The 22,723-nt window shown below is 41.4% G+C and overlaps 1 protein-coding gene across 3 annotated transcripts in view; it reads left to right on the top strand.

The window, feature by feature from the left end:
* The window catches only part of grid2 (glutamate receptor, ionotropic, delta 2), a 546,810-nt gene that overhangs the window by 250,581 nt on the left and 273,506 nt on the right, over positions 1 to 22,723 (top strand). For all 3 annotated transcript variants that reach the window (XM_031903170.1, XM_031903172.1, XM_031903175.1), the window contains exon 4: positions 1,441 to 1,646. In XM_031903170.1, coding sequence (XP_031759030.1) covers positions 1,441 to 1,646 — 206 coding nt within the window. The remainder of the gene's footprint in view (positions 1 to 1,440; positions 1,647 to 22,723) is intronic.

Below are 22,723 nucleotides of genomic sequence, written 5' to 3'. Positions count from 1 at the left end.
CAGTGAGGGCAGTGAGGTTGTGGAATGCCCTTCCTAGTGATGTTGTGATGGCAGATTCTGTTAATGTCTTTAAGAGAGACTTGGATGATTTCTTGAACAATCATAATACCAAGGCTGTTGTAATACTAAAATCTACAATTAGGGGCTTACTTATTAATTTTTGAGTTTGTGAATTTGAGGTTTTTTTTAAATGTATAAACTGACATATGGAATGGTCGCTTATTTATTAATAAGGAAAACCACTCAAATAAAAAACTAGAATATCTAGAATTTTTTGAGTTTACGAGCTCTAAAAACTCAAAAAATTTGATTTGAGAATATGGTTTGACTATGCCTATGACAACTCCCATTGACTTCTATAGAAACTCGCAAGCTTTTAGATGGCGCAAAAAAATTGGAATCGAGAAAAAAATCAAACTCGACCATTGATAAATCACCCCTTAAGTACTGATGTTGGTATATATTTTATGTATAGTGATGAATGAATCTGTCCCATTTCAATTTGCCATAAAATTCACAAATCGGCAAGAAGATTTGTGAAATTTGTGAAACGCATTTGTCACAAGATTTTTTTGTCGCCATCGTCTTTTTTTTTTGTCGGCCGCGTATCATTTTTTTGTGAACTTGATGGACTTTGGTCCCTTTTCAATCCAACTTAACTATGTATATTTATTTCACAATTTGTTTCTTTATGACACCATAATTTTTTATACTGAAGGTTTTGCCCAGAAAGTGACGAAAACTTGCCAGCACTGATCTAGTGCTTTAAATGTACTCAGAATATACATTTTTTTTTATGTTTTATGCTGATTTTTCCTGGTGTTTTTTATGTGAAAGGTCACAGTGTTATTATATTTTTTAACAATCTCCACTCCTTGTTGCTCCTTATTCTAAGATTTAGCTTAATAACTTGTATTTTACTTTTACAGTCTTGGCGGTTTAAAGGCAAATCTCTTTATCACTTAAAAGGTTATTGGCATTGTTGTATCAAAGCAGTTGGCAGCTGGTGTGGTATACTTCCAACTGTAATTGTTAGTGTTTTTGCATTAGATTTTTAATGTTCTGAGTGCAACAGAAGTGCAAGCCTCGTATCTAAAGCAATGAAAAAAAAATCATTTTACTTCTACAAGTTCCTAATTAACTAACATAGGCATAGTAGGACATTTGCTAAAATGGATGGGGAATATTGAAAATAGAGAACTCATTTTCTTTTTTGTTGTTGATCTAATTGATCGATACCAGGGGAAAATTACATCTGACTTTATGACAAATGCAATCTGTGTCCAGTATTAAAATGCTTTTCTGTGTAGTTTAACATATGTGCCACTTAACCTTCCATGACTTGATAGTGGATAGAAAACAATCCATTGCAAGCTAGGAATTTTATGGATGCATTTCTGTTTGCTGATTACCATTTTGATGGCCTTTTGATGTTCCTAGATATCCGTGGAATACAAGAGTTTTTGGATAGAGTCTCTCAGCAGGGAATGGATGTTGCTTTGCAGAAGGTAGAAAACAACATTAATAGGATGATCACAGGACTCTTTGCTACTATGAGAATAGAAGAACTAAATCGCTACAGGGACACACTAAGAAGGGCCATTCTAGTTATGAGCCCAACGACTGCCAAAGCGTTCATTACCGAGGTAAGATTTATTCAGATGTAGAGATGTTTATTGTGAAGTCAGTGTTTTTGCTGACTTTTTCTTTGTATACAAAAAGTATACTGTCAAGGTTTTTCTATTCATTGAAAATAACATTTAGGGGCACATTTACAAAAGCACGAACGCTCGAGCGTTCATGTGAAGGCTCCGAGCGTATTTTCGCAGATCTTTTCGGGCGTCCGCACAACTTTTTCGTATGGCGCACGACTTTTTTGTACGGCGCACGACTTTTTCAGACGTATGCACGAAAAAATCGGAAAGGTTTTACCGTTGTTTACAATTGTTCGGTACGAAAATTTTCGTGACTTTTGGATCGCCAATACGATATTATCGTGACTAATACGATTTTTTCATAAGCATTTTCGTGATATTTGTGATCTTCCGAAATTTTCGTTTCCAATACGATTTTTTCCCATTCGTGATTCGGATTCATGGATTAGTAAATGTGCCCCTTAATATTTGCATTTGTTTATTTTCATTTTGTAACGGTCAAATATAATATACAAAATTTCACCAATAGCCAAAATGCATAAATGACATTCAACTTTGCTGATTTCAGCTATAGCCAAAATGCACCCCCACCATACTATATTCATGTAAACTAAGCAATAGAGATTTACCATATAAGAAACCTGACACATACCTCAAGTTTATTTACAATCTATGAAGAAAAAGATTGGAACTTGTCAACATAAACTGAAGTGCAAAAAATTGAACTGGGGGCAGGAGAAAACAAGCAACATAGATAAACAATTTATATGTAGGCCCAAAAATAGGAGTTAGGGGAAGGATGAACTTTTTGACTTAGTGGAAGTAGTCAGTCCTCCTTAAAACTGTTACCACTTCAGTGCAGATTTGCAATTATCAGTAGAAATGCAAGGGTGTTTCTTAGCAATATATGGAAGTTCAAATTTCCAATGAACAATGCCACTCTTATTTACATATTAGGTGATGCGCATATGCCCTTCCCACAACCCCCAAAAAAGGCAAACAAAAAAGTTGCGCAATGAGTGTTGCCTAACAGCACTGGAATCTTAAATTGATTACATCCAGGATATCCATTTGCTCTGGTTTTCTCATACAGGCCATACAGATATCGAACCCCTTTTTCGGAAAAAAACATTATTCAGAAAGGTCCAAATTACAGAAAGGCCATCTTCCATAGACTCAATTTTAATCAAATAATTCACATTTTTTATAAATAATTTCCTTTTTATCTATAATAATAAAACAGCACCTTGTACTTGATTCCAGCTAAGATATAATTAATCCTTATTGGAGCCAAAACAATCCTATTAACTGTTTAAATAATTTTATTAGCAGACTTAAGGTAGGAGATATGAATTAGGGAAAGACCCCTTGTCCGGAAAACACCAGGTCCCGAGCATTCTGGCTACTGGAAACCAATAAAGCACACAGAACAGAGTTGCTGAGAGTTTAGAAGGACAAAAGTTCTAAAATGCTAAAACTGTGTGTATTTTTTTGTAATTTTTTTTTTCATTCTTGTCATACTAGCCTTGCAGTTGTACTATTATATTGCTGTCCCTGCACATGAATTACTCAAGGTTATTTTAGACATAAATTTGTGCTAAATTGAGCCCTTGAAGTTCACTGCACATTCCTATGATCGGCAAGCATGTTCTTTCAAAGAGGAATAAACAAGGACTGAACTGAATAAATAGCTGCATAACACAAAGTATACAAAATTTGGTTTATAATAAATATAATATAGTATTTTACTATTTCATCTGTAGGACGCATTTTTTTTTTTTTTGGTGCGGACAATGTTATTTAGAGTATTAATATTTGAGCAATAAAGATGTCATATATGAGCATCAAAATATAACCTACTATCTTAGTTGTTAATGTTAGTGTTACTCTCCTAAATGTAATTTACAACTTTTGTAGAAGATTAATAGGATAATAGGAGAATGAGAAGAATATTAGGTTCCAGGATCCTTTGTGCACATTTAGCACCGTAAAGGCAAATACAGAACAAAATAACAAACTCCAATTTTTTTCCGTACCTTCAAAAATGGCATTAGATGAAAATTTTTTTTGCTTGTATATGTATTCATGTAATAACCCCAACGAAAGTCCAAGTAATGGACTGAAATGTTGGACTAATAAAGCCTCACCACTCGCATCTGACATGTGATTCTTCAATCTTTATTTTTTATCTTCGATGTGCAAATCCTTAGAGTGCCGTCAGTCTCTATTACTGTGAAAATTCTAAGCTTTGGCACCTAGGTATCGTTAATTTTTATGGGTGTGCTCCCCACTCTGGACTGTATATTCATGTATTAACCTTTTTAGTGCCACAGGACGTAGAATCTACGTCCTGTGTATCAAAGGACCAAAGTGCCACAGAACGTAGATTCTACGTCCTGCTGCACTTCCGGTTTTGGGAGCGGAGGAATGGCTTTTCAAGCCATTCCTTCGCTCCCCACTCGTTCCCCAGCCTCCAGACAATAGTCAGAGGTGGGGAACGAGTGGCCCCTGGGTAGCGATCGCCCAGGGGCCCCATGGGACTCACCTGCCATCCTCGTGGCTTTGTGTGCAGCTCCTCTCCCTTCCGCAGCTTCCCCCTCTGGCCCCCCTGCTTCCTGCCCCGCCCCCTCACATGAGCTGATGCTGCTGGTGTGCCAGATCGTTTTTCTCCTCCAGATCCTCACCTAGACCTCAAGTAAGTGGCAAATACACACACAAACACACAATCACACATTTATTACACTAATACACACTTATACTCACACTTACACACACACACGCATTTTTGGGAGGTTTTCAAACATTTATCACTTACAGCACTTAGAGAAAACTCACACTTGGTTGCACACTCGCACACATGCACACAAAACACATTTTACACACATGTACACACACACTTACACACTTATGTAATTTTATAATTATTTTTTTTTTTCTAATCGCATCGTTTTTATTCTTGCCTGAAAAAAATGTTTTATTGCCATTGCGGATAGTGTATTCGCTAACCGCACTGCGCAATACCTTTTGTGTATTATTTTGGTGTTTCTACTACATTTTCTGTGATTTTGGTGGATTTTTGGGTATTTTACTGCATGTTTAGCCATTTTATAGCATTTTCAGTTATGCATAGTTGTTGTTTGCTTGACTTTGTCTGTAAAACTTATTTGCTCTAGCCAAAATACTCAAACTGTTATTCTGCCCGCAGATATTATTAGGCAAAAAAAAAAAATGATTTTAGTGATTTTTTTTTATCTTTATCAATTGTATTGCTTTTTACATTGTTCTTTGTTACTTGTCTTTGCACATGGACATTTTGTCTGCTGTATTTCAATTTGGCATCCTCTGTACCCCACATAGTTTGGTAAATCTATTCATATCGGGCATCAAACTGTTCAGTAGACTAGTGGCGTTCATACTTAGAGTGTTTTATGTTGGTACGTTACTAAATGTGGGGGTACATAATGGGGCAACATGCAAGCTTTGTGACGATTTTCAGAAATGTCACAAAAACAGTTCTGTTTAGCATAGCTTTGTAATTTGGTAGTTTGTAGTAGAAAGATGTATTTACCCATTTTTGTTTTGTCAGAATGTGTACTTTCGGAAAATATATGGTTTTCTAGGGTCTCCTTACTGTTAGGTGGTCGTATGGCACATAATACACATACCGGGTGCAAAAACTGCATGAGCCGAAGCATCTTATGTGAAAATTCATATGCACTATTTTTACTTGGGTGCCCCTGTACCCCACATAGTTTGGTAAATCTATGCATATAGGGCATCAAACTGTTCAGTAGACCCCTGGCGTTCATATTTAGAATGTTTTATGTTGATACGGTACAAAATGTGGGGGTACATAATGGGGTAAAATGCAAGCTTTGTGACAATTTTCAGAAATGTCATAAAAACCGTTCTGTTTAGCATAGCTTTGTAGTTTGGTAGTTTGTAGTAGAAAGATGTATTTACCCATTTTTGTTTTGTCAGAATGTGTACTTTCGGAAAAGATATTGTTTTCTAGGTTCTCCTTACTGTTAGGTGGTCGTATGGCACATAATACACATACCGGGTGCAAAAACTGCATGAGCCGAAGCATCTTATGTGAAAATTCATATGCACTATTTTTACTTGGGTGCCCCTGTACCCCACATAGTTTGGTAAATCTATGCATATAGGGCATCAAACTATTCAGTAGACCCCTGGCGTTCATATTTAGAATGTTTTATGTTGATACGGTACAAAATGTGGGGGTACATAATGGGGTAAAATGCAAGCTTTGTGACAATTTTCAGAAATGTCATAAAAACCGTTCTGTTTAGCATAGCTTTGTAGTTTGGTAGTTTGTAGTAGAAAGATGTATTTACCCATTTTTGTTTTGTCAGAATGTGTACTTTCGGAAAAGATATTGTTTTCTAGGTTCTCCTTACTGTTAGGTGGTCGTATGGCACATAATACACATACCGGGTGCAAAAACTGCATGAGCCGAAGCATCTTATGTGAAAATTCATATGCACTATTTTTACTTAGGTGCCCCTGTACCCCACATAGTTTGGTAAATCTATGCATATAGGGCATCAAACTATTCAGTAGACCCCTGGCGTTCATATTTAGAATGTTTTATGTTGATACGGTACAAAATGTGGGGGTACATAATGGGGTAAAATGCAAGCTTTGTGACAATTTTCAGAAATGTCATAAAAACCGTTCTGTTTAGCATAGCTTTGTAGTTTGGTAGTTTGTAGTAGAAAGATGTATTTACCCATTTTTGTTTTGTCAGAATGTGTACTTTCGGAAAAGATATTGTTTTCTAGGTTCTCCTTACTGTTAGGTGGTCGTATGGCACATAATACACATACCGGGTGCAAAAACTGCATGAGCCGAAGCATCTTATGTGAAAATTCATATGCACTATTTTTACTTGGGTGCCCCTGTACCCCACATAGTTTGGTAAATCTATGCATATAGGGCATCAAACTATTCAGTAGACCCCTGGCGTTCATATTTAGAATGTTTTATGTTGATACGGTACAAAATGTGGGGGTACATAATGGGGTAAAATGCAAGCTTTGTGACAATTTTCAGAAATGTCATAAAAACCGTTCTGTTTAGCATAGCTTTGTAGTTTGGTAGTTTGTAGTAGAAAGATGTATTTACCCATTTTTGTTTTGTCAGAATGTGTACTTTCGGAAAATATATGGTTTTCTAGGGTCTCCTTACTGTTAGGTGGTCGTATGGCACATAATACACATACCGGGTGCAAAAACTGCATGAGCCGAAGCATCTTATGTGAAAATTCATATGCACTATTTTTACTTGGGTGCCCCTGTACCCCACATAGTTTGGTAAATCTATGCATATAGGGCATCAAACTGTTCAGTAGACCCCTGGCGTTCATATTTAGAATGTTTTATGTTGATACGGTACAAAATGTGGGGGTAAATAATGGGGTAAAATGCAAGCTTTGTGACAATTTTCAGAAATGTCATAAAAACCGTTCTGTTTAGCATAGCTTTGTAGTTTGGTAGTTTGTAGTAGAAAGATGTTTTTACCCATTTTTGTTTTGTCAGAATGTGTACTTTCGGAAAATATATGGTTTTCTAGGGTCTCCTTACTGTTAGGTGGTCGTATGGCACATAATACACATACCGGGTGCAAAAACTGCATGAGCCGAAGCATCTTATGTGAAAATTCATATGCACTATTTTTACTTGGGTGCCCCTGTACCCCACATAGTTTGGTAAATCTATGCATATCGGGCATCAAACTGTTCAGTAGACCCCTGGCGTTCATATTTAGAATGTTTTATGTTGATACGGTACAAAATGTGGGGGTAAATAATGGGGTAAAATGCAAGCTTTGTGACAATTTTCAGAAATGTCATAAAAACCGTTCTGTTTAGCATAGCTTTGTAGTTTGGTAGTTTGTAGTAGAAAGATGTTTTTACCCATTTTTGTTTTGTCAGAATGTGTACTTTCGGAAAATATATGGTTTTCTAGGGTCTCCTTACTGTTAGGTGGTCGTATGGCACATAATACACATACCGGGTGCAAAAACTGCATGAGCCGAAGCATCTTATGTGAAAATTCATATGCACTATTTTTACTTGGGTGCCCCTGTACCCCACATAGTTTGGTAAATCTATGCATATAGGGCATCAAACTATTCAGTAGACCCCTGGCGTTCATATTTAGAATGTTTTATGTTGATACGGTACAAAATGTGGGGGTACATAATGGGGTAAAATGCAAGCTTTGTGACAATTTTCAGAAATGTCATAAAAACCGTTCTGTTTAGCATAGCTTTGTAGTTTGGTAGTTTGTAGTAGAAAGATGTATTTACCCATTTTTGTTTTGTCAGAATGTGTACTTTCGGAAAATATATGGTTTTCTAGGGTCTCCTTACTGTTAGGTGGTCGTATGGCACATAATACACATACCGGGTGCAAAAACTGCATGAGCCGAAGCATCTTATGTGAAAATTCATATGCACTATTTTTACTTGGGTGCCCCTGTACCCCACATAGTTTGGTAAATCTATGCATATAGGGCATCAAACTGTTCAGTAGACCCCTGGTGTTCATATTTAGAATGTTTCATGTTGATACGGTACAAAATGTGGGGGTACATAATGGGGTAAAATGCAAGCTTTGTGACAATTTTCAGTAATGTCAAAAAAATCGTTCTGTTTAGCATAGCTTTGTAGTTTGGTAGTTTGCAGTAGAAAGATGTATTTACCCATTTTTGTTTTGTCAGATTGTGTACTTTCGGAAAATGTATAGTTTTCTAGGGTCTCCTTACTGTTAGGGGGTCTTATGCCGCATAATGCACATGCCGGTAGCTTATATTGCAGTGTATACACTTTGTATGCACTAACTTCCTTTTGGGGTCTCTAAATGCCAGATACATCGGTGATCCTATGCACAATGGGCATCAAACTGTTCAGCGGACCCTTGGTTTTCATATTTAGGGTGTGTTTTCTTGGTACCTAATGTTATGTGGGAGATATGGTGCTTGAAAGTGGAAGATTTGATGTGATTTTCAGGTATTTCACCAAAATTAGCAATTTAGGGAAAGCACTGCGACTCTGTAGTTTGGAGTAGAAAGACATGGGTACCAATTTTGAATTTGCCCGAATGTGTACTTTCCAAAAATATATGGTTTTGGGGGGTCAATGTATTTTTTGTGTTTTTACCCCACAGAAAATGCAGTTAACGTGTTGAATTTTCAGTAGCTAAAGAGACCTCTGGGGCAATCTCTATGCACTGACGTCCTTATGGGGTCTCTAAATGCCAGATACAGTGCTGATCCTATGCACAATGGGCATCAAACTGTTCAGCGGACCCTAGGCTTTCATATTTCGGGTGTGTTTTCTTGGTACCTAATGATATGTGGGAGATAAGGTGCTTGAAAGTGGAAGATTTGATGTGTTTTTCAGGTATTTCACCAAAACTAGCAATTTTGGGAAAGCACCGCGACTCTGTAGTTTGGAGTAGAAAGACATGGGTACCAATTTTGAATTCGCCCGAATGTGTACTTTCCAAAAATATATGGTTTTGGGGGGTCAATGTATTTTTTTGTGTTTTTACCCCACAGAAAATGCAGTAAACGTGTTGAATTTTCAGTAGCTAAAGAGACCTCTGGGGCAATCTCTATGCACTGACGTCCTTATGGGGTCTCTAAATGCCAGATACAGTGCTGATCCTATGCACAATGGGCATCAAACTGTTCAGCGGACCCTAGGCTTTCATATTTCGGGTGTGTTTTCTTGGTAGCTAATGTTATGTGGGAGATAAGGTGCTTGAAAGTGGAAGATTTGATGTGTTTTTCAGGTATTTCACCAAAACTAGCAATTTTGGGAAAGCACCGCGACTCTGTAGTTTGGAGTAGAAAGACATGGGTACCAATTTTGAATTCGGCCGAATGTGTACTTTCCAAAAATATATGCTTTTGGGGGGTCAATGTATTTTTTTGTGTTTTTACCCCATAGAAAATGCAGTAAACGTGTTGAATTTTCAGTAGCTAAAGAGACCTCTGGGGCAACCTCTATGCACTGACATCCTTATGTGGTCTCTAAATGCCAGATACAGTGCTGATCCTATGCACAATGGGCATCAAACTGTTCAGCGGACCCTTGGCTTTCATATTTAGGGTGTGTTTTCTTGGTACCTAATGTTATGTGGGAGATATGGTGCTTGAAAGTGGAAGATTTGATGTGATTTTCAGGTATTTCACCAAAATTAGCAATTTAGGGAAAGCACTGCGACTCTGTAGTTTGGAGTAGAAAGACATGGGTACCAATTTTGAATTCGCCCGAATGTGTACTTTCCAAAAATATATGGTTTTGGGGGGTCAATGTATTTTTTTGTGTTTTTACCCCACAGAAAATGCAGTTAACGTGTTGAATTTTCAGTAGCTAAAGAGACCTCTGGGGCAATCTCTATGCACTGACGTCCTTATGGGGTCTCTAAATGCCAGATACAGTGCTGATCCTATGCACAATGGGCATCAAACTGTTCAGCGGACCCTTAGCTTTCATATTTAGGGTGTGTTTTCTTGGTACCTAATGTTATGTGGGAGATAAGGTGCTTGAAAGTGGAAGATTTGATGTGTTTTTCAGGTATTTCACCAAAACTAGCAATTTTGGGAAAGCACTGCGACTCTGTAGTTTGGAGTAGAAAGACATGGGTACCAATTTTGAATTTGCCCGAATGTGTACTTTCCAAAAATATATGGTTTTGGGGGGTCAATGTATTTTTTGTGTTTTTACCCCACAGAAAATGCAGTTAACGTGTTGAATTTTCAGTAGCTAAAGAGACCTCTGGGGCAATCTCTATGCACTGACGTCCTTATGGGGTCTCTAAATGCCAGATACAGTGCTGATCCTATGCACAATGGGCATCAAACTGTTCAGCGGACCCTTGGCTTTCATATTTAGGGTGTGTTTTCTTGGTAGCTAATGTTATGTGGGAGATAAGGTGCTTGAAAGTGGAAGATTTGATGTGTTTTTCAGGTATTTCACCAAAACTAGCAATTTTGGGAAAGCACTGCGACTCTGTAGTTTGGAGTAGAAAGACATGGGTACCAATTTTGAATTCGCCCGAATGTGTACTTTCCAAAAATATATGGTTTTGGGGGGTCAATGTATTTTTTTTGTGTTTTTACCCCACAGAAAATGTAGTAAACGTGTTGAATTTTCAGTAGCTAAAGAGATCTCCTGGGCAATTTGTATGCACTACCTTCCTTATGGGGTCTCTAAATGCCAGATACATTGGTGTTCCTATGCACAATGGGCATCAAACTGTTCAGCGGACCCTTGGCTTTCATATTTAGGGTGTGTTCTTTTGGTACCTAATGTTATGTGGGAGATAAGGTGCTTGAAAGTGGAAGATTTGATGTGATTTTTAGGTATTTCATCAAAACTGGCAATTTTGGGAAAGAATTGCGACTCAGTTGTTTGGAGTAGAAAGACATGGGTACCAATTTTGAATTCGTCCGAATGTGTACTTTCCAAAAATATATGGTTTTGGGGGGTCAATGTATTTTTTGTGTTTTTACCCCACAGAAAATGCAGTAAATGTGTTGAATTTTCAGTAGCTAATATATTATTCAAATTGCAGGCGGGTAGTTGCTCGCCAAAGTCAATCACACATCCTTAAAAAAGGAGATGATTAATTGAATGTATTAAAACTGTCACTCAAATTAAAGTGCACTTAAATATGGAGTGTGAGGGTTGTGGGAACAGAAACCAAGTCTGGGGATACTGAGCAGAGTACTTCATTTATTGCCCACTGGTCGACAAACTCGGTTAGCCGACCAGCAGACACCGCCTGGGTGTACTCCACTCTGATGCGGGAACGCACCAGCACCCGAAACATTACCTCTGCCGACAGAGGGTTGCCACCTTCCAAATGCTGCTTCCTGGATTTATAGATGGCTAGTTTGGCCAAAGCCAGGAGCAAATTGGAGAGAAGGTCTTTTCCTCGATTGTCCCGGGACACTGGGTGTCCAAAAATAAAAACATGAGGGGAAAAGTGTAACCAGAACTGCAGGTGGAGTTTCCTCAAAAGAGCTAAAAGAGGTTGCAGTCTGGCACATGAAAAGTAAATATGAAACAGGGACTCCCCTTTGCCACAGAATGTACAAGCAGCCGGGGAGTCTGTAAAATGAGCCAAGTACTCTCCTGTGCTCAGTGCTCCATGGAGCACTCTCCAACTCAGGTCTCCAGTGGGTCTGGGCACCAAGCTGGAATAAAGGGCTCGCCACTGGGGTCTCTCACCCTCTTTCAGCACCCGCCTCCAGATGGTATCATAGCGGGAGACGAGGGCAAGGAAGTGTACAGTGTGAAGCATGAGAGAGTACAGTAGTTTTCTTGGCATGTCACAAAAGCGTGTCAAGGTAAAATTCTCCAACTGGCTCAGGTTGGGAGAAGGAGCAGCCTGAGGGGATTGACGGATCTTAGGCGCTATTTTTATGGCTGGAGGTGGGGCATTCCAAGGGGAATCTGGCTCTCCAGCATGTAAAACCTCATTAATAAAGGTGTGAGAGCCAGAGGAGATGGTGTCCTTGATCTCCTTGATTAAACGGTTTGGAACTCTGGTGGTGCGCAATTCCATGCGCTGCATAACTTCCTGAGTTTGCACCCAATCTATTCTCTCAAAATCCAGGAGATCCCCAACTCTAGTTAACTGAGCCCGGCAAAGGCGGCGGCGGATGCTGGTGGATTCTAGCATCCTAGTCTTTAAAGACGGATTGTAAAGTAAGGGCTCAGTTAGAATGTCCTCCCCTTGAATAACTCCTTCCCTTAGCACGGAGACCATGCTCCAGGTTTTAAGAGTCTCTTGGTAGTATGCCGGTAATGGTGAGAGGTTTTTTAAGAACCCTTCAGGTTCGATGACAAATAATTTTCGGTCATACCCCATGTTGCGTACCTTGTGATAAAAGCTGGATGCCAGAGTACACCACTGTGGAGCAGGGTCTGCATAAAGGTATCTCTGTATCTGTTGGAGACGGAAAGTGTGCACTTGGGAGCGTATGCACACAACTCCTTGCCCACCCTCTCTCAAGGGAAGGCTTGAAACACCTGCAGATACCCAGTGCTTTCCCAACCAGAGAAAGTCCAGTAACCTTCTTTGGATCTTAGCAATGAATTCTTGAGTTGGGCTAAGGCACACCAGCCGGTACCAGAGTTGAGAGGCCACAAGCTGGTTTATCACCAATGCCCTCCCCCTCAAAGAAAGCACTTTAGCAAGACCCTTCCACTTTCCAAGACGGATGATGACACGCTCCTCTAGTTCACTGAAATTCAGTGAGACAGGGCACTCCTCAGCTGACAGGTAGACTCCTAGATATTTGATGACCTTGGTCTCCCATGGGATGTCTTGAAAAATAGGAGGCAGATTGTCTACTTCTAAAGGACCTTCCAGAAGGCCTGAACTTTTGGACCAGTTGATCCGAGCAGATGAGGCAGCAGCGTAGATCTCTTGGCACTCTTGTGCCCGCTTAAGATCAGATAGGTCTTGGGCCACAAGGATTACATCATCTGCATAGGCTGAGAGAACCACTTTCATATCTGGTTCTTTGAGCACCAACCCCGTTAGTCTTTTCCTTAGGAGACACAGGAAGGGTTCAATGGCCAGTGCATACAGTTGTCCTGACAAGGGGCATCCTTGCCGAACTCCTCGCCCAAAGGTCAGAGGTGCAGTTAGAGACCAATTGATTTTTATCAGACACTCTGCAGAGGTGTACAGCGTTTTCAGGTAGCCTACAAAATGTGGACCAAAGCCATAGGTTTGCAGAGTACCTAAGAGGTATTGATGATCCACCCTGTCAAATGCCTTCTCTTGATCTAGGGAGAGAAAGGCAAGGGATAGACCAGCCCTCCGAGCAAAATGCAGCAAATCTCGGACCAGAAAAACATTATCAAAAATTGTCCGGCCGGGGACTGTGTAGGACTGGTCTGGATGAATCACCTCTGCCAGAACAGACTTGAGTCTGAGTGAGATCGCTTTGGCTACAATCTTATAGTCTGTGCTGAGCAAGGAGACTGGACGCCAGTTCTTAATAAAACGGAGATCCCCCTTCTTAGGTAGCAGTGACAACACTGCCCGACAGCATGAAAGGGGCATCTCACCTGTCTCAAGGGCTTCAGTTAGGACCCTTTGGAAATCAGGTCCCAGAGTATCCCAGAAAAACTGAAAGAACTCTACGGTTAGTCCATCTAGCCCCGGAGATTTATTGTGGGGCATTAAACTGAGTGCTTGAGAGAGCTCATCTAGAGTGATAGGTTTCTCCAATCTCTCTTTTCTCCTCTCGCTGACTACTGGAAGCCCTTCCCATAGTTCCTTGCAGGCATCTGGAGAGATAGGATCCGGAGAAAAAAGGTCTTGATAGAAGGACCGAACTCTGTCCCGGATAGCCTCTGGGTCCTCAAGGGGGGTGCCATCTTCATCAAGGAGGCATGTGATTTGTTTTCGGTTCCCCTTGTTCTTCTCCAGAGCATAGAAGAAGCGTGAGCCACGATCTAAGTCACAGAGTAACTGCATGCGGCTTCGTACATAGGCACCACGAGCCTGACGCTGTTCTATGTTACGCAGAGTCTCCTTCTTTTCTAGGTATTCCCGCTGTAGGTTTTGGTCATCACATCCCAACAGCTTTTGCTCAAGCTCAAGCACCTCCTCATTCAATGCCTCAATCTCTGCATTGCGCTGCCTGCTCACACTCCTGGTATACTCTTGACACAAGAGTTTTAGGTGAACCTTGCCTACATCCCACCACTGACTCAAAGTGGCAAATTCATCCTGAAAACCCCTCCAGTCCATCCACATTTCTCGGACCGACTTTGCAAACCCCTCATCCTCCAATAAACTGTTATTAAAGTGCCAATAAGCAGCTTTGGCCAGTGATGGTGCATCTGCCACTATCGCAGAGGCACAGTTGTGGTCTGTAAATGGAGCCAACCTAATGGTACTGCACCTGGCTCGTGACATGAGATGGCCCGATATATATATCCTATCAATCCGGGACTGAGAAACATGACCATTTCTCACCCTGACATAGGTGAAGGTATTTGTGTCTGGGTGCTGCTCTCTCCAGATGTCAACCAAGGAGAAGCGGGCAATGAGTTCCCGCAGTGCCGACTCCGATGAGTCTCTTTTCTGGGGCACATTGCGGTCTTGAGCATCCAGGGTGTAATTGAAATCACCCCCCATAATCAAAGCTTCATCTGAGTCAATTGTCTCCACGTATGTTGACAAACTTTCAAAGAACCGTGTTCTCTCTGGTCCAGTAGTTGGGGCATATATGTTTATAAGGTTGTATGTGCTATTCGAGTCCTGGACCCGGAGATGTAACACACGGCCTGGGATGACAGATTTAGCACTTAGCACCTGAGGCTGGAATGATTCAGAGAATAGGGTCACCACCCCACATGAAGTCCATGTGAGGTGGTTAAAAAAGACCCTACCCTTCCACTCCAGATGCCAGGTTGCTTCAAGCTCCGGAGTGGTATGGGTCTCTTGGAGAAAACTTACAGAGTATCTTCCTTGGTTAAGAAAGGAAAGCACCTGAAACATGCGGAAAGGCTCTCGACAGCCATTTGTATTTAGTGTGCTTATACTCAAGGCCATTATTGTGTATTAGGAAGTGCTTTAGCTCTCACAGAGGCCAGGTGAGACAAACACTTTTTGTGAAACTTAATGATACGGAGATATTCTGCTGTGCCATAGTTCTTGGCCTCTCTTATGACCCCAATATAATGTCTCACAGAACGTATTATTAAAGGCAAATCATGCCAATTCTCCAGGGCCATACGCAGTTTATTATCCAATTTTACACCAAGGTTGCTCTCAAGAAACCTTTTGAGTTCCTCAGCAGGGATGAGAGGGGCAGAAGGATTTGCCACACCTGTTTCACCCTCTTCTACAATATTATCCTCATCCCTTGGCTCTTCCTGGCTGAGGGATTGATAATGTCTCTCCTCCACTTGAGCTTTGAGGATATCTGCACGTGATGTTGCAGGAATGGGATCAGAAGCACCCATCATTTGGAGAACCTGCAATGGTTCGATTTCTCCTGCAACACCTTCAGAGCTGTCTGGGGCAGCAGATGGAATCAGCTCCTCCACAACAGGGGGAGCTTTAGAGGTTCGATAGTCAACCTCTGCCCTTTCTACTGCCTCCTGATCACTCCGGATGGCAATAACATTGGGGTCAGTGGAAGGTAAGGGAGGAGAGACCTCCACATGGACAACAGACTTCACAGGGTTGTTTTCTGAGTCTGCCATGCTATCCTCCTTCATATCCACCACCCCAGCCCCACCATCCCCCCATACAGTCTTATCTGCAGATTCCAGTATGGGGGTTATCCCAATATTTTCCCCCTCTAGGAGTGGAATATCCTGAGGCACTGAAAACTGAGTATGTTTGCAGTTCCCAAAACTTAGCACCTCAGGGACATTGACTACCCACTCTGCAGGTGTTTCATTGGGTGTCTCTTTGCACTCCATGTGCAGAACCTCTAAATGTGTTGGGGGCAGGTGCTGCACCCCTGACTCTGTGGAGAAGTCCATGTTCCCCTGTTCTAGGTTCTCCAGACTATTAACCTCATTATTTCTTACTGAATCTGGAGTTGAGAGTGTATGGTCTGACACTGGTTGACTGAGTCTAAAAGATGGGTTAGACAATGTGAGGGCATGAGGGCCAGATGTTTCACTGCTCTTCTGCCATTCCTCAGGTACCAGGTGGTTTGACTTAAATTTCCTCTTCTTTTCCTTGCCACCTAAAGAGGAAGGGTCACTCACTGCTCCTACCCCAGCAGATGTTACAATCTTGTGTGCCCCCACACCCACAGGGGAAGGTTGATTTGTGGTAGGAATAGCTGTGCCACTGGGGGATGTGGTGAATTTATTTCCCCTCTTCTCCTTTGCTGCAGTTGCAAGACAGGCTGGAGACTTAGGTAACTTCAGTGAAGAAGGGGGAGGTTTTGAAGTTGTGGAGGTGGGTTGTGTAACAACCTCCTTTGAGTTCTCCAGTGAAGGGGATGTCCCCTTTAAAGAGCCTGCTGAAATAGTCCTAGCAGGGCAAGCTGTTACACATGAAGTGCCAGGGTTGCAAGTGTTGGCCGTGGTCTTAATTTGCCTTTTGGGGCAACTCTGGCGAGTGTGCCCCATCTCCTTGCAAAGGAAACACCTCACTTCCTCTGTGTTGTAAAAAATTTTATACAACACCCCCTCAAACAGAACCCCGAAAGACCCCTCAATACTATCTTGACCCCGAGGAAGAAGCAGTTGAACCTGCCGTTTAAAAGAGAGGACATGTTTCAGTCTGCTCTCTTTGCATCCTAAGGGGATTTTAGAAATATTTGATTTTAATTCCCCAAGGGCTTGCAGGTGGGGACGCAATATTGGGTCTTGTAGAAAAGGGGGCACATTGGATAGGACCACCCTAGTGCCCAACCCTTCTAGGGGTTCAACAGGGACATAACTCCCCCCCACTGTGATACCTCTCTGCACCAAAGTGTGTACTGCAGCCAGTGTACGGGCAAAGATTATTGCTTTCCCATACATTTTGCTGGCTGCCACTATTGCAGAGGGGCCCACTAGTTCAGCTGCAGCTTTTATATAAGCCTCTATGCCATGAGCTCCTGACATTAGACATCGGACCCCATGTTTCCGTGTAAGTTGCTCTGCCCCAGTGGTGACTTGGCTTGGGCTGCTGCCGGCAGCTACCGCCTGCGCAAATGTTTTAGCCGGGGTCACATTGGCTGAAGCAGCAGATGTAGAAGCGTTGGGGTTTTTTGACACAGGCTCTGACTGCTGCTTAGCTGCAGAGCTGTAACCGGGTCTGTCAGGTCTTTTGCCTTTAGTACCCTGAGGCATTTTTTTATCATTTTTGTTTTTATTCCCTCCCATTATTTACAAAATACCCCACAAAAAAGGAAGCTTAATTCTATTAATCAACAAAAAGTAGATATAAAGGAGAGAGGCTCTGGCAGGGAGAGAGTTAATGTGAGCAGGTGCCTGGGAGTTGCACTGCTGCTGAGAAAAGATTTTAAATCCCAAAATCCTTCTCCCTTTAGCTTTCTCACATTACAAAACTAAAAATGCAACATGAAAATAAAAATACCCACACAATGTGAGAAAAAAAGTCATTGATTTAAGCTGAAACAGAAACAAAATGCAAATGAAACTGACACCCAGGTGTGGGGGAGGGGTAGGGGATCTATCAGTGAGTTTGTAGCCCAAAGCAGTGAAGGGAAATGGGCTAACAATCACTCACCTTCTGGGTGAAACTAAAATTCGATTTTAAATAAAGTAAATCAACTCAAAACTTCTCAAAATTCAACCAACAAATGGCCAACACCTTCACACATCAAATGAAAACAAAAAATCTTCCCTTAGACAGGGATTTCCCTGCTTAATTTCAGCTTAAACAGAGAGCTTGCTTTTTTGTGGCTTTACTCCTTCAGTAGCTAAAGAGATCTCCTGGGCAATTTGTATGTACTAACTTCCTTTTGGGGTCTCTAAATTCCAGATACATTGGTGATCCTATGCACAATGGGCATCAAACTGTTCAGTGGACCCCTGGCTTTCATATTTAGGGTGTGTTTTCTTCGTACCTAATGTTATGTGGGAGATAAGGTGCTTGAAAATGGAAGATTTGAGGTGATTTTTTAGAATTTTCATAATTTTTTTATAGAAAATGCTAAATTCAGTAAAGCATTGCCGTTTGGTACTTAGGAGTTGGAAGACATAGTTACCCATTTCGGATTCGTCAGAATGTGTAGTTTTCAAAAATGTATGGTTTCCTGGGGTAAACCTAATGTTCCAGGATTTTTGGCTTTGGAATGTAAAGTGTGCCGTATTCTGCTGTAATGCTTTGAAAATTTAGTAATTTACTGCTGGGAGTTTTTGATCTATAGAAGTCAGAAATCTCAATAAAACTATACATATCAGGTATTGGCACGTTCGGGAGACATGAGGCTTTCCAAATCAGTTGAATTTTTGTCCATAAAATAAAATGTGTTTCTGGTAGAAATCCTTATATCATGAAAAATAGCATTTTTTCTTTTTTTTTTTTGTATTTCAAGCTCTAAATCTTGTTCCAGAAGTGGAAATACACAAAAACTCAGGTAGATTTGGAAAGCTCAGGTTCTCCTGAAAAAAACAATATATAGTTTGCCTACCTAAACTTAACCCTGCCCCCAGTAAAAGCCCCTACATTGAGAGAGCACAGAATGTTCACAAAACGTCTGGCACTGGGGGGAACTGAAATGACGAATTCGGCTGGCACTTAAAGGGTTAAAGTACCTTAACTGAGTACCAGAAACAACAATACACAAAATAAGTAATTACATTAAAATAAAACAAAGACGGATAAATAGTTTGTGGCGATGGTAGCAGTCCTAATGGGGCTATTCTTAACTGTAGTTACTGCTTTATAGCATCATTAAATTTCTAAATATCATGTCTTTTGAATGGAAAACTAAAATCTCAAATAATATGATTTTTACTGCACATAGAAAAAACAATAATAATACCAAGATATACAAAAATAAAATGCAAGTTTTCATGGCATAAAGTGCAGAGCAGCTATATATATATATATATATATATATATATATATATATACATATATAGATATTCATTCATACCCCTTGCTTTAAGTGTATCAAGTTTGTAAAGCTGAAAAAAGCTTTTGGTGCTTTGGAGACCTAACCCTGTCTTCTACTCTTTTCAAATTCATGATCCTGTCTATCCATTGTAAACCTAGTAAACATTCTTGCCAGGTTCTGTAAAATGTTGCTATACAGCTAAGAAGTCTGAACGTAGAAGCCCATTGCTTTTGGTTGCATGATTCTTGATTCTAATTTTAAGAGGCAGGCAGACTATCTCAGTGCCACATTACTTTAGGCTAAATTGAGTAAATTTATACTTACCGTAATTTACTTTTCCCTTAGTCCCTTCGGCAGCAACCCTGAGATTCATTCTCCTTCCCTTTTTGGTAGGATAAGTGGAACAATAAAGTTAATTTCCCCACTCCTATAAAAAAGGGGTTAGTAACAACAGAAACTCAGTGAATAACAAGTACACACCAATAATGCTTAAGGATTTTATTTAGGGGGGGCATATTTGCTGCCGAAGGGACTAAGGGAAAAGTAAATTACGGTAAGTATAAATTTACTCATTCCCTTACGTCCCATACGGCAGCAACCCTGAGAATTAGCAAGCTAAAGGGCGGGCTCCGGTCATGCCGCCTTCTGGATAATCTTTCTGCCAAAGGAAGCTTCCTGAGAGGCTAAGACATCCACCCTGTAGTGCTGGATAAAGGTATTTGGAGCACTCCAAGTCGCTGCCCTGCATATGTTCTCCATGGATACATTCGCAACTTCTGCCCATGAAGTAGATAAGTTCCTTGTGGAATGTGCTCTGACTTGAAACGGAGGTATACGGTCATCCTTTATGTATGCCATCTGAATGGATTCCTTAATCCACCTGGACAATGTGGTCTTGGACGCTTTGCGGCCCTTGTTTTTCCCTGAGAAAGAGACAAATAAATTTTCATCCTTCCTGAATTGTTTTGTACGCTGCACATAGATCTTGATTGCCCTTCCTACGTCTAGAAGGGGAAGCTGATTTGTATCTTCATCAGTAGTCTGGGTTATGAAAGGAAGTACAATTTCTTGATTGGTGTTTGAAAAGGAGAATACTTTAGGTCTGAAATCTGGTAGAGGCCGTAGGACCACACGGTCAGGCAAAAAAGTAAGATACGGTTGTCTTACTGATAAGGCCTGCAGCTCCCCAATTCTTTTAGCAGAGGTAATGGCTACTAAAATTACAGTTTTAAATGATAGGCACTTTAACGAACAATCCTCCATAGGCTCGAATGGACTTTGACCCAGACAGTTCAGGACCAAGGATAAATCCCAAGGGGGACAGGAGTGAAGCCTTCTGGGGCGAATCCTAGAAATGGCCTTTACATATCTCTTAACAAGCGGAAGGGATGACAAAGACTTGTTAAACAGGGCTGAGAGGGCAGATATCTGAACTTTAATGGTGTTGACAGCCAAACCCTTATCGAACCCCTCTTGGAGAAATTTGAGTAGACTGTTGATGGATGACTGATCTTCCACTTGATTCTTCAAGCACCAATTCTTAAAGGTTCTCCGAATTCTGGCATAAACTTTGTTGGTAGCCCTTTTCCTTGATTGGATAAGAGTATTAATAACACTAGGCTCCAGACCTTGGGACTCTAATATGGCCCAATCAGTCTCCATGCCGTCATCCGAAGCACCGCCAAATTTTGACAAGTTAGGGTTTCCTGCGTCAGCAAGACAGGAATCTGAGGAAGAGACCAGAATCTGTTTTGAGCCATTCTCCACAGGAGAGAGAACCAGCTCCTCTTGGGCCAGAAGGGGGCTATCAGAATGGCATCCACCTGCTCCTGTCGGATCTTCTGAAGGACCCTGGGAATCATGGGCAAGGGAGGAAATATGTAGACTAGGGGAAAATCCCACCTGAATGACATGGCATCCAGGAAGTCCGGCTGATCTTTCCTGTATAGGGAAGCAAATATCCTGAGCTTCCTGTTCCTCCTGGTAGCCATCAGGTCGATATATGGGAGACCCCACTGCCGTGAGATTTCCACAAAGACATTCGGGTCTAGAGACCATTCCCCAGGTTTCGCAAACTTCCGGCTCAAGGAGTCTGCCAGGGTATTGTGTTCCCCTCTTATGTGGACTGCAGAGATCCTGGGAACATTTCTTTCTGCCCAGGAACAAATCCTGTGAATCTCGTTGTTCAGGGTAAACGATCTGGTTCCCCCTTGCTTGTTGATGTAAGCCACTGTAGTGGCATTGTCTGATTGGACTCTCAGATCCTTCCCCTTCAAATGAGGCTGGAATATCTGTATGGCTTTGAAGACGGCTCTCAACTCCCTGAAGTTCGATGACATGGAACTTTCCATCGGGTCCCAGTAGCCCTGAGCTGTGTGATGCCTCAAGTGAGCTCCCCACCCCACCTGAGAAGCATCGGTGGTTAAAAGAATCCACTCCGTCTGTTGAAAGGAGAGCCCCTGAGACAGATTCTTCTTCCGAAGCCACCACCTCAACTGGATCTTTGTTTCCCTGGACAGAACTATTTCTGTGTCCAAAGAGGAAATCTTCTTGTCCCATCTCGACAGAATCTCCAGCTGCAGTGGTCTCATGTGCAGTCTGGCCCAAGGGACTGCCTCTATTGATGATGTCATTAGGCCCAATATCTTCATCAGTTCGCGAAGAGATGATGAGCTGTGCGTTAATATTCTTTGGACTTCCTCCAAAATTCTGGTTATTTTGTCCTGGGGAAGAAAAACCTTCATCCTTTCTGAATCGATGAGTAACCCCAGGAAGCGGATCGAACGAGACGGCGTTAACGACGACTTTTCCCAGTTCACTATCCATCCTAGAGACTGAAGCATCTTTACCGTTCTGGTTAGATGTTTTCTCAGTAAAGAAGCCGACACCGCCGTGATAAGCCAGTCGTCTAAGTAAGGAATTACTGTGATACCCTGTTCTCTTAGAACCGCCACTACTGCTGCCACAATCTTGGTAAAAATACGGGGGGCTGTGGTTATACCAAAAGGCAGAGATGTGAACTGCAGGTGGTGAAGGACCCCCTTGATGTAGACTGCGATGCGTAGAAACTTCCTTTGTGCTCTGCAAAGAGGAACATGCAGATATGCATCCTTGAGGTCTAGTGAGGCCATAAAGTCTCCTCGATCTAAAGCCTGTGTTACTGACCTTACAGTCTCCATACGGAAAGATCTTTTCTCTATGAACTGATTGAGAAAACGAAGATCTACGATAGTCCGAAATTTGCCATTTGGTTTTGGAACTAAAAAAACCCTTGAATATGTTCCTAGGCCTTCTTCTGTCAGAGGAACAGGTTCTAGGACCTTGGAGGAAATGAAGTCTGAGACCGCTTCTTCGAGCGCTATCTGTTGTAAATGGTCTGCTGGAGGAGTGATTTTGAACCTTGAAGGCGGGGAGGAAACAAAATCTATTCGATAACCGTGGGCAATTAACTGAAGAACCCACGGG

This window comes from Xenopus tropicalis, chromosome 1 (assembly GCF_000004195.4).
Source record: "Xenopus tropicalis strain Nigerian chromosome 1, UCB_Xtro_10.0, whole genome shotgun sequence".
Taxonomy (NCBI): Eukaryota; Metazoa; Chordata; class Amphibia; order Anura; family Pipidae; genus Xenopus; species Xenopus tropicalis.
This window is presented reverse-complemented; position numbering and strand designations above follow the sequence as displayed.